At 40.8% G+C, this 13,616-nt stretch overlaps 1 protein-coding gene across 2 annotated transcripts in view; it reads left to right on the top strand.

Moving 5' to 3' along the window:
• The window catches only part of UNC5C (unc-5 netrin receptor C), a 386,735-nt gene that overhangs the window by 66,559 nt on the left and 306,560 nt on the right, over positions 1–13,616 (top strand). For both annotated transcript variants that reach the window (XM_040418177.1, XM_040418176.1), the window contains exon 2: positions 9,613–9,648. In XM_040418177.1, the coding sequence (XP_040274111.1) occupies positions 9,613–9,648 (36 nt within the window). The remainder of the gene's footprint in view (positions 1–9,612; positions 9,649–13,616) is intronic.

Here is a 13,616-nt window from a genome sequence, read left to right as displayed (position 1 = left end):
GAATAGGAAAGTTATTTTTTAAAGGGAGACCGTCACGTAAACATTACTAATACAACTACCAGCAATGGCTATTAGGACGTTGTAAAAGCATTAGAACAAGTGTTGAGCTAATCAAGCTTTGGATTATTGATCCAAAGTCGAATTGGTCAAACACTTCCATTTTAATGCTGTCTCTGTACAGCATTATAATGTATTGCCTACATATAGGCAAACGTCGTTTCACCCGAAGTTGCGTGAGACTTTGGTGAACTAATTTGGTATTCAGTTCTGCATCTTTAAAAACATTTTAAATTAGGAATCAGACGTCAGGTTTGGTACCACTCCCGACTTCGGATTCCTAATTTATTTATTTTTTAAAGATGCAGAACTGAAAACAAATTAATTCACCAAAGTCTCACGCAGCTTCCAGTGAAACAAAGTTTGCCTACAAGTAGGCAATACATTTTAATGCTGTAAGGAAACAGGGCTGCTGATAGAATTAAAATTAAGTGTTCGAACGAATTAACTTCGGATCTATGATCAGTAGCTCGATTCACTCAAGCGTCATTATAACCGTACCACAATCCAGCTGGGTGGAATTTCCTTGTCAAAGTGCCCTTGTCCGCCACCCTCACCCACCGTGTGTTCCTCTCCTAACCTGCCAAGGCTTCCTCCCCTGCTTTGCTGTGATGTCAGGGGAGACAGGAGGAAGATTTGGGAGTTTAGAGGAAGAGCAGACTGTGGGGAAGGGCGCCACACTTGGGCACTTTGAAAACCCACCCAGCTGGGCACTTGGGAGGCATTTTTTATAGGAATAAAAGTGCTTTTCCTGGACATAAGGATGACACACTGGTATGGTTGGGATGCTTTTACAATATCCTGATGGCCATTGCTGGAAATTATATTAGTGACATTTATGTGACAGACTCCTTTTAAGGTATAAGTTCTCTTTAAATTTGCTTTGTTAAATAAATTTGAAAATTTAGTAAAATGTATCTCCTCCCATTTTATGACATTCCATTGAAAAACTCTTATTTACCCTCACACTTAAGATGCCCACACGTCTTCACTAGTTTTGGGACAACAGCTATTCTTCCCAACTTCACATATACATGCACACTTAGTTTGAGTGAGGAGGCATGTGTTCTCAATCGAGCGAGGGTGGAATATTCCAAGTCCAGATACTTCCGGTGGTTCACATTCCCAATCCTACTTCCTCCCAACATCATCGAAAAATCTCAAACCTTCAAGTGTATAACATAAAAGGTGAGGTCGGCCAAAATGAATGGGTTTGGTGGAATTTGCCAATATGTGCATGGATGCTTTCAAAGGGAATCTGTCATCAGTTTTATGCTGCTAGGTTCTAACAGTCCTAGCGCATGCCAATGAGTCCCCAAATTCATGAGCATTCAGGAAATTCAGGAGCTCATGAATATGGAGACTCGTTCGGCAAGTGTTGGAGCTGTTTAGCACAAGATTTTTGCAAAATCGCTGGGCCAATTAAGCAAAGCTTTTTATAGATTAGGAGCCATTAATGGGTTAAATGCTTCATGTAAATGAATAACCAGCAGATCAAACGGGGGGGAGGGGGGCGTATCAACACTGGTGCAAAGAAAACTGGCTTATTTGCCCAACGCAACCAATGATATTCTACATTTCATTTTTCAGAGCTTCTATGGAAAATGAAAATATCAATCTAATTGGTTGTTATGGCCAATCGATAAGCCAGTTCCTTGGTACCAGTTTTGATAAATCTCCCCTAGTAAGTTGAAATTGTGCCTTCTTATGATGGATTCTTTTTGCTTGTCATTAGTGTTGTGAAATGAATGAGTAATTAGACGTTCTGAAAGTTTTTTTCTCTTCCCCACTGTATCTAGTGCTTTATATGCATGTGGTTGTAATTACTTGCAGTGCTATTGTCCAATCTAAATCTATGTCTATGGCAATAGTTCATCTTAATGAAGCAACCTCATAGGAATCTGCAGTGTTTTTCAAAGGGAATTATAAATTGGAATCTGTCAGCAGACAACTAAATCTGTCCATGAGCTTATAGAAATCTATATTCTATTTGCTCCCCCTAGTGGCCGCCTCATGCTGCAGAAATGTATGCAGTTGAGAAATCTATGCAAGGATAGGAACAATCCGTGTATACCAAAAAATAGAGACGCGGTATGGTATACATTAATCATTGTAAACTGCAACATTCATTCATATTATAAAACTGTAATGCAGAGGTGGTGTGGACTTGTGTCTACCAGACTACCTCTGCATTCACTGACATTTCTATATGTGTTCTGAATTTACTGTCTTTGTCTATAGCTTTGGTTGTTCTTCTCTCCCAGGCAGCACTCATCAATATTTAGCAGGCAGCTGCCTCCATACAGTTTAAGGCTTCTACTAATTTGACAAGGTCAAAAGTGGCATCATTCACATTGCAAACAATTGCAAAACGCTAGGCTACGTTTTCCACGAATTAATCACTAAATCATTTACTTCTCTGTCACAAAAAAGTACAGCCACTGTCCAAGTCGATCAATATTTCTAGAGTAGGGATACAAGTCCTCATCTCCCATAGGAACAACTAAACGCGTTAGCTAATTTCACCCTTAGGCCTCCTGCACACGACCGTTGTGTGCACCCGTGGCCGTTGTGCCGTTTTCCGTTTTTTTTTTCGCGGACCCATTGACTTTCAATGGGTCCGTGGAAAAATCGGAAAATGCACCGTTTTGCAGCCGCATCCGTGATCCGTGTTTCCTGACCGTGAAAAAAATAAGACCTGTCCTATTTTTTTCACGGCCAACGGTTCACGGACCCATTCAAGTCAATGGGTCCGTGAAAGAACACGGATGCACACGAGATTGGCATCCGTGTCCGTGATCCATGGCCGTAGGTTAGTTTTTATACAGATGGATCCGAAGATCCGTCTGTATAAAAGCTTTTTCAAAGCTGAGTTTTCACTTCGTGAAAACTCAGAACCGATAGTATATTCTAACACAGATGCGTTCCCATGGTGATGGGGACGCTTCTAGTTAGAATACACTACAAACTGTGTACAAGACTGCCCCCTGCTGCCTGGCAGCACCCGATCTCTTACAGGGGGCCGTGATCAGCACAATTAACCCCTTCAGGTGCGGCACCTGAAGGGGTTAATTGTGCTGATCACGGCCCCCTGTAAGAGATCAGGGCTGCCAGGCAGCAGGGGGCAGACCCTCCCTCCCCTCCCCAGTTTGAATATCATTGGTGGCCAGTGCGGCCCCCCCCCTCTATTGTAATAATAGGTTGGTGGCCAGTGCGCCCCCCCCCTCCCTCTATTGTAATAATTCGTTGGTGGCACAGTGTGCGCCCCCCCTCCCTCCCTCTATTGTAATAATTCGTTGGTGGCACAGTGTGCGCCCCCCATCGCCCCCCCCTCCCTCTATAGCATTAACAACATTGGTGGCCAGTGTGCGGCCTCCCATCTCCCCCCCCCCATCATTGGTGGCAGCGGAGTTCCGATCGGAGTCCCAGTTTAATCGCTGGGGCTCCGATCGGTAACCATGGCAACCAGGACGCTACTACAGACCTGGTTGCCATGGTTACTTAGCAATAGTACAATAGTAGAAGATTCATACTTACCGGCTGCTGCGATGTTCGTGTCCGGCCTGGAGCTCCACCTACTGGTAAGTGTCATTGCTAAATGAACTGTCATTTACCAGTAGGAGGAGCTCCCGGCCGGAAGCAGACATCGCAGCTCCCAGGTAAGTATGAATCTTTTACTATTGTACTATTGCTAGTAACCCGCTGCCACCAATGATGGGGGGGGGGGGGGAGATGGGAGGCCGCACACTGGCCACCAATGTTGTTAATGCTATAGAGGGAGGGGGGGCCAATGGGGGGCGCACACTGTGCCACCAACGATTACAATAGAGGGAGGAAGGGGGGGGGCGCACACTGTGCCACCAAGGAATTATTACAATAGAGGGAGGAAGGGGGGGGGGCCGCACTGGCCACCAATGATATTCAAACTGGGGAGGGGGGAGGGGGGGGGTCTGCCCCCTGCTGCCTGGCAGCCCTGATCTCTTACAGGGGGATATGATAGCACAATTAACCCCTTCAGGTGCCAATTGTTGGCTACAAACGCTCATTCTCGATAATCTGCCCGTATAAAGGTGCTTCAGATCACCTGAGGAACAAGCAAAATGACCTTCAGGTGAAATGATCTTTATGGAGACACCTCAATCATCATTTCTGGGCATCCTCATACAGTGGAGGGGATTGATGCTTGTAAGTGCAGCTCTTTACCACCACTGGTGAGCAGGCAATTGTTGGAAAGAAACGTTCATCTGCAAGGTATAGCTGTGCCTTAATTCTATTAAAATCACAGTTATTCCCAAGATGCTTGTTTATACATGCACATGAGTTAGGCTTCGTTCACATCTCTGGTAAATCAGGTAGTCTGTTACAGCAGAGGAACAGACTACCAGAGTTAGGCTACTTTCACACTCGCGTTTTGTGCGGATCCATCATGGACGGATCCGTTCAGATAATTTGACCGTCTGCATCCGTTCAGAACGGATCCGTTTGTATTATCTTTAACATAGCCAAGACGGATCCGCCTTGAACACCATTGAAAGTCAATGGAGGACGGATCCGTTTTCTATTGGGCCAGATTGTGTCAGTGAAAACGAATCCGTCCCCGTTGACTTACATTGTGTGCCAGGACGGATCCGTTTTCTATTGGGCCAGATTGTGTTAGTGAAAACGGATCCGTCTCCGTTGACTTACATTGTGTGCCAGGACGGATCCGTTTGGCTCAGTTTCGTCAAACAGACACCAAAACACTGCAAGCAACGTTTTGGTGTCCGTCTCCTAAGCGAAATGGAGACTGAACGGAGGCAAACTGATGCATTCTGAGCGGATCCTTTTCCATTCAGAATGCATTAGGGCAAAACTGATCCGTTTTGGACCGCTTGTGAGAGCCCTGAACGATCTCACAAACGGAAAGCCAAAACGCCAGTGTACTATCAGCCCCATTCTATATAATGATATCTGGTGGGTTTCTAGCATAAATGCATGGAACATATTACCAGATTTACCGAATGGAAAAGTAAATCTAGCCTTAACACAGTTTTCTCTTTAAGATCAGGTCACTCAGCATAGTAAGGGCAGCCTGAATTTATGCAGCATCTAATTGTACTGTGTATGGGAAAGTTACAACCAGGCATGTGCGTACTGTTAGAAGCAGTAGGTGTTTAGATCTTACATCTGAATCTGAAGCCAAACATGTAGTGATCGGCTGGTTGCTGGGTGCAGTTCAGTGTAAGTGAATGCCGTGATAATATAACCCCTATAATAATTCTGTTTCCTCTAGATAGGTCTTCATTATCAGATCGGTAGGTCTGACACCCCACACCCAGTTTTTGGCAGCTGCTGGGCCTCGAAACTATGCAATGGACAGATGAATCTGTCCACCATGAAGTTTGTGATACTGGCATACTGCAATCCAGCTCCCTCTCATTTGAATGGGAACTGAGCTGCATTATCCCGGCACAGCCACTACATAGTGGATGGAACCTTGTGCTTATGGCTCCATCCACTATATCGTTTCTGGTGCTGGTGGCTGTCAAAAACAGCTGATGTTGGTAAAGCAAGGTGTTGGACCTCCACCAATCAGATATCAATGATCCAGAAAACCCTTTTAATATGATCCTAAACATCTAAATAAATGCAAAAGTAAGTATATTTAAAAATTCTGTTAAATGTTATCCCTTCCAGGCCTGGAGGAAAATATATGTTAGAAAAAGGTAAAAAAAAACTGTAAAAATCAGCAAAAATATATATTTTTTTATTTTTTATATATATATATATATTAATACACAAGAAAAACTATATAAATGTAGTAATCATACTGACCCAGAGAAAAGATAGCAGATCAGTTTTAACACATTGGAAATGCTGTAGAAACGAAACCCATAAAACTGTCAGAATAGCTTTTTTTTTCCAATTTCACCACTTTTGGATTATTTTTTTTCCTGCTTCCCACTACATTTTGTGTAATATTAAATGTTGTCATTAGAAAGTACAACTTATACTGCAAAAAAACTATCGCTCATACGGCTGCGTAAAAAAAAAAAAAAGTTTAGACTTCCTGAAGGCAATAATTAAAAAAAAAATAAAACAGAAAATTGCAAGGTATTGGAGGGGTGAAGACTTATACTTACCCCTGATACATGGTTTTGTAGTATCTGGAGTCTTAGCTTTTTTTTAAAAGCTATTTTTAGATGTTGGCTCAAAGTCTATGGCCGGTTAATGAATAGTCTTTCAATAGTTTATGCCATTTTTGGATTTTGTGGTGTTTTTCAAAGTACAGCTCCGGGTATGGTATTTTTTTCTGCCATTTTGTCAGTAGGCTTTACTATAGAACTTGTAATACACCCGGAAACCTTACAAATATGGCAAAATAAAACAAAGCTGCCAAAAACTCTTGTAAGAAATGGTTTGAAAGATGCCTAAAACTTATTACAAAAAAAATAAAAAATGAGTCAGTGAAGGCAGCCTAAGGAATATTGCTATTTACTATTGATTCTTTCCAGGACCCATACAATTTAATGTAATGCCTCTTTCATACTGCCTGTTAGTAGTTCCAGCAGTGGGCTCCGGTACGCTGTTCCCTGCTGGACCAGCTTGCCGCAACTATTAACGGCAGTGTGAAACAAGCGTAAAGTAAATTTTACCACTAAGGGCCCTATTACACTGCTCAGTTTTGGGGCCAATTATAGGGAATAAGCATTCATAGGAATTGGCCCGTATAATCGATCAGCCAATGAACAAGCAAGTGCTCGTCATTCATGGGTGCTCATACTGCCCGAACATTCAGACGTTTAAGGCTAGTTTCACACTAGTGGTACATTTTCCAGAATGCTGTTCTGGCAGAGGAACAGCCTGCCAGAAGACATTGTATCTGCCATTGCCAGATACTACCTGAACCTGCCGGAGACCATTGACTATAATTGTATAATGGGACTTGGTGGGGATCCGGCCTGTTTCCGGCATTACTGCCAGGATTCGGCCAGACAAAAAACGCTGCTAATAGAGCCTTAAGTTGGAAGTGATTTATTTATCATGACAAGACCTACCGTGCAAATTCTCAAGCAGTTTGTCCTCAGCATGATCTCACTGCACAAATGAGAATGCCTTTGTAGTAGGATATGAGGTTTGCAGTTGTTCTACCTTTGTAAAATTATACTCCACTAAAGTTTACAAAAGAATGAAGTGTTTCCTTTATAACTTTGATGCCAATTGTCAGCCCCCTAGTGTTTTAATGCAATTAAAGGCCTCCAAGACAGAAATTTCTAAAATCTAACTTATCATCACTCCCTCATGAAAATCAACTCCAAAGCATTTGTTGGTTACGTGTATTTCTATTCAGTTCGACTTTCTGCATTTTTGTCTCTGGAAAGCATCTGATGAATGACACTTTAAAAAGGTTCATTAGTGATTTCATTTAACCAACACTATACAATGGAATAACCAGCACCGGCTCATTACACACAAGTAAATGTGAATGGGTTACTCAGAATATGCTCACCAAGTACTTTAACCCAAATGGGAATGAAATGTACTGTGCGTATCTTCTGGTACTTTATTATATGGCGATATTGTGGAAATGTTTAAAGAAAATAATAGGAAATGTACAGTGATGTGTGGGTGGACAAAACCAGCTCTTCTCATGTTACTTTGTGTTCTGGAATAGGGTGAGTAGTGCACGTTCTTAGCATTTTCAATAAATTAGTCAGCTTTATAGCCATCATTGAAGACCTTGCATTGCAGTTGCATTCAGAACATCTTCATTATGTTACATGCTATACAATGCTCTCATGCAAAAAAAAAATTATAATAATAAATATCTATATACAGTGCCTAGCAAAAGTATTCACCCCCTTGACTTTTTTCGTAATTTGGTACATTACAGCCTTAAGTTCAATGTTTTGTTAATCTGAATTTTATGTGATGGATCAGAACACAATAGTCTAAGTTGGTGAAGTGAAATGAGAAAAATATAGAAATAAAACTATTGTTTAGAATTAGAAAACAGAAATATGGCATGTATTCACCCTCTTTGTTATGAAGCCCATAAAAAGCTCTGGTGCAACCAATTACCTTCAGAAGTCACATAATTAGTGAAATGATGTCCACCTGTGTGTAATCTAAGTGTCACATAATCTGTCATTACATATACACACCTTTTTTGAAAGACCCCAGAGGCTGCAACACCTAAGCAAGAGGCATCACTAACCAAACACTGTCATGAAGACCAAGGAACTCTCCAAACAAGTGAGGGACAATGTTGTTGAGAAGTACAATGTACAAGTTAGGGTTAGGTTATAAAAAAAATATCCAAATCTTTGATGATCCCCAGAAACACCATACCAATATCTATCATAACCAAATGGAAAGAACATGGCACAACAGCAAACCTGCAAAGAGACAGCCGCCCACCAAAACTCACGGAATGGGCAATGAGGGCATTTATCAGAGAGGCAGCACAAAGACCTAAGGTAGCCATGGAGGATCTGCAAAGTTCCACAGCAGAGGCTGGAGTATCTGTATATGGGACGACAATAAGCCGTACGCTCTATAGAGTTGGGTTTTATGGCAGAGTGGCCACAAGAAAGCCATTACTTTCAGCTAAAAACAAAAAGGCATGTTGCGAGTTTGCGAAACGGCATGTGGGAGACTCCCAAAATGTATGGAGGAAGGGGCTCTGGTCTGATGAGACAAAAATTTTACTTTTCGGCCATCAAAGAAAACGCTATGTCTGGCGCAAACCTAACACATCCCATCACCCAAAGAACACCATCCCCACAGTGAAACATGGTGGTGGCAGCATCATGTTGTGGGCATGTTTTCCAGCAGCTGGGACTGGGAAATTGGTCAGAGTTGAGGGAAAGATGGATGGTGCTAAATACAGGGATATTCTTGAGCAAAACCTGTACCATTCTGTGCGTGATTTGAGATGTATCCAAAGCGACTTGGAGCTGTGATTGCCGCAAAACGCGGCTCTACAAAGTATTGACTTTAGTGGGGTGAATATTTATGCACATTAACCTTTTCTATTATTTTGTTCAAAGTTGTGGGTTTGTTCTATAAACAATCCATGTTAATTCTAGGTTGTGAGGCACCAAAATACGAAAAAATTCAAGGGGGGTGAATACTATATATATATAAATAAGGTATGTTATTTCTCATTATACTAGGCAAGTATTAGCATCACCTTGAACAATCCAATATCTCTAGGCCCTCACACAGGCTTATTGTATTGGTACTTTTAATTATTGTTAGAATATTTGTTCGTGATTTTTAATCAAACTGAACAGAAATACTTGTAGTCAATCAGATCAATCAGAATGTTCAAAGCAGCATGAGATGAGTGTGCAGATTTTTAGGGAGGCAGTGACCTGAGAGGTCATAAACATTATATTGAAGAGAATGGTGAAGATGATGAAATGAGTTTTTCAATGACAGATTTAAATAATATGTTTTTTTGCATGCATATATTTGTCTGATTCAAGTTACTGTGATTGATGAGCATATTTTCATACACAAAGGCCATAATCCTGTGAATTAATGATGTACGTCTGTGTTTTATTACAGAGTTATCTAGACCCGGCCAACAGGACCCGAGACCAGGTCAGTTTGCAGTAAAGAGAACTTATTAAGTTATTAAGTTATTAAGTAATTTCTACCTCCCATCTCTATGACATCTGTGTTTATTTCCTGAATTCACTTAATAATGTATTCATCCATCAGTAAACCAAGCAGTACCATTCCTTAAACTGCTCGAAAAAGCTGAGATTATTACTAGTGGATCCACCCATCTACTCCTCCATGGCCAGTAGGTCTCCACTAGACAGGTTTGGTAACTACCAATATAGCATCACCAAAATATAGAATTATATTTGGCTGAATGCATGATAATAAGGGAATTGGAGATCTTCATTGTAGGCAAAAGTGTATAGCATGTCCATAGGTAGGTGTCCAGGCAAGCTGGATTCATTTGAAGTAGTTAGTTTCCATTGGACCCATAAGCACAGATACTACAGGATATCGCGTGAAATCCAACTAAAAGTTCTTATCTTTCCAATATTTTCAGTTTCCCTGGGTACTGCACAATCAAAGAGTGTTAAATGGCTTTTTATCAAATTGACCATAATGTTTTTATATGAGAAAGGTAAATTTTATAATAATCCCTAATCTTCATAGGGACAAAAAGATGAGGGACTATACAGTATTATATTCGATTCAGATCACCCCCAAAAAAAATTAAAATTAAAATCACGGCTCAAAAATGTCAATGTGTGATGTCAAAGGCATATAACCCCTATAGTCTTCTTTTAATATTCCAGCAGATGTATCGCCTAAGTATTCCAGATATTTTCTGCCAAAATAACGCCATATGTGTTTGACAGACTTCACATGTGTACAGGTTTTCTTCATTCCAAGTTCTAACACAGGCATGAAGTGTTGAAGGACATTCTTATAAACGTCTACAGAGTCAAGGTTGCTGGAAGTAAACTGGTGTGCCTTAAAAGCCACACTATTGATACATGACCTTTTATGTATACAGTGTGCCAGAATACAGAAATTAATACAATAATACAATAAAATAATACAATAAAATATATAAATACTAACAGTATATGTAGAAGATTGGCACTACTGCTGCACTGAGCGATACAGGGACATTATGGTACACAGAGAAACATAGGTCCTTGCATTAACTAGTGCTGGTGCTCAACAATGCATAAAAAATCTCAAAGACATCCAAAAAGGTAAATAGAGAGTAACCTAATGGCAATCCAAGCGTATTACGCTCTACAGGTATTCGGAAAGTTTGTCCTGTGGATGCAGGAGGAGATCGTCATATGGATTTATTACTAGGTGTGAGTGAATCGAGCTTTGGATTCAAGATCCGAAGTTGATGCGATCCAAAACTTTGTTTTAATGCTCTACAGAGATCTCCCTCCATACAGCATTAAATTGTTTGTGTTTAGCAGAGGCAAAATTTGTTAAGTCGGTGAATAACATCTGGCTTCGATTCTATGGTTTTAAAAACATTTAAAAACAGCAATCCAAAGTCGTCTTCAGTACTGAAGTAACAATAGGTACTGAAGTTGACTTCAGATTCCTGTTTTAAAATGTTTTTAAAACTATAGAATCAAAGCCCGATGTTATTCACCAAAGTCTCGTGTGACTTCTGACTTAACAAATTTGCCTCCGCAAAGCACATACATTTTAATGCTGTGTGGAGACAGGTCTCCGTACAGATTTAAAACAAAGTTTTGGAACAATTCTGCTTTGAATCTTTTTGGAACCGCTCTGCTTGAGACTATGTTCCCCGGTCAACAGTGAATAGCACAGGGCACCGGCCCCTCTCCTCTTCACCCAAAGGACAAAAAGCATATAACACAATAAAACCGTCACGTTCCTGCCCGACCCGGGTTTCGCTGCCTCGCTTCTTCAGGGGCGACAACATTGTCGCCTCTGAAGAAGCGAGGCAGCGAAACCCGGGTCGGGCAGGAACGTGACGGTTTTATTGTGTTATATGCTTTTTGTCTACCGACTCTTGTGAGTAGAATAAAACCTTTTAAACATACTTGCAAAAGGGTGCTTCACTATTCTGCCAATCTTCTTAAACCCTGTAGAGGAGGAGGTCTGTGGAAGATCGGATCCTTTGGGTGAAGAGGAGAGGGGCCGGTGCCCTGTGCTATTCACTGTTGACCGGGGAACATAGTCTCAAGCAGCGCGGTTCCAAAACCTTCATTATCTGTATATCCAGTGTGAATTACCTACCACACTACTCCGGGACCAGCAGCAGCGCAAGTAACTGTCCGTGTTAGGACACAGGACTGACTTTTTTCTTTTTATTTTAATCTTGCTTTGAATCTTGGATCCAAAGCTCGATTCGCTCGCCACTTGTTATTACGTAAGGAGGCCAGAATGATTATTAAGGCTAATGCTATGGGTCCCTTGGGACTCAATGATAAAAATGATATGAGTATCAGTTTGTAAATAATTGTATTGTGCAATTCATAGAAGGTAAATGTTTACCTTGATGGTAATGTGTTAGTGAACAGGTATAATTAACCTGTACTCATTCATCGTCATCACATAAGCCAAGAGGAGGCTCAGGTTAGAGCGAAATGGCCTTCGCCTTCTTATGTGCATCCCACCTCCTGTTACTCGAGCTGTGTTTTTATATGACAGAATTAGGCTACTTTCACACTTGAGATCCTCTGAGATATAAACGTTTCCGTTTAGTCCTCGTGCATTTTGAATGGAAGGAGATCTGTTCAGGCATGGGCAGATTGGCCATAGCCCCTGCATTCAGGATACATCAGGATGTCTTCCGTTCCGACAGCATTCCATTTTGTGACCAGACTCAAAACTGATGCAAGCTGTGGTTTTGTGTCTGGTCATAAAAACTGAAAAAATAAAATAAAATGTATCCGGCACTGAAAACAATGTAAGTCAGTGATGACGGATAGGTTTTTTATGGAGCCTAAAAAACCAGATCCGTCGCCCATTGACTTTCAATGTATTTAGTAACAGTTCCGTTTTTTTCTGTTTTGATTTCACACATCCTCTGATCCTCAGATCCTCTGCCGGATCTCAATACCAGAATTAACAACGCAAATGTGAAAGCAGCTTTAAGAAGATGGTTTTTAAGTGGCGAGTGCTGCTTTTTCACTCACCTTTTTGGATGAAAATGCTGTATATCATATAGATGTTTTCTCCAGAAAGGGCTGTAATTCAGAGATACTAATCCCACCCTTTGCTTGTCTGTCTCTGGAGCATATGTCTCTCGGTTTAATTGCCACTAGATTGGGAATTCTTTTGTTTTCCTAAACAAATGAATTCCAAGTTATAGCATTCCCTACTCTTCTACACATTGACAAGCCACAATTGCCTTAATGAGTGACGTGACCCTAATTACGCCATTTGTGATTCAGACTCCATGAGATGCAAAGAGTGAATAGGCTCTGGTAGTTGGCCCTTTATATCGTAATTATGGCTGTGAAATAAAAGGAAATAATAATAATACTACTATGGCTCAACTAGTAATTTTACAGTCTAGTTCCAACCTCTTATGGAGCATTTCATGTTTATGGGGTTACTATGCTGCTTTATGTTTTTTACTGCTTGCTTTGAAATGTCTATAGTGTATAATGTAAGTACTATGTCAATGAAGCATTGTAACAACACAAAGAGAAAGAAATTTGACGTCATATCGCTAATGTACACACGTCGTTAAATACAGATCTTTATACATGTATGATTATACAGTGAGAAACATGGTATTTTTTCAATATCCAATTGCAAAGGGGAGAACCATTGAAAATAGTCTGTGGTTTTTTAGCACTTACTGAAGTATAACCAACATACAGGCAATACTAATGAAAAGCTGGATGGCTATAACTATACCACATAATCTGTCTATAAGGGCTCACTATGCGTATTAATTGTATGCTCTGATGGGAGTAGGAGGGGGTCAACATACTAATTAGTGTGGCAGATCCTTTGCACTGGAAATGGATTCATCAATATAGACTATTGGTTTATGCACAAATACGGTGGGGGCGTCTCAGAAAATAGCC

The sequence above is a fragment of the Bufo bufo genome, chromosome 2, assembly GCF_905171765.1.
Source record: "Bufo bufo chromosome 2, aBufBuf1.1, whole genome shotgun sequence".
NCBI classification, from domain to species: Eukaryota; Metazoa; Chordata; class Amphibia; order Anura; family Bufonidae; genus Bufo; species Bufo bufo.
The sequence above is the reverse complement of the archived record's forward strand: the minus strand, read 5'-3'. Positions and strand labels throughout refer to the sequence as shown.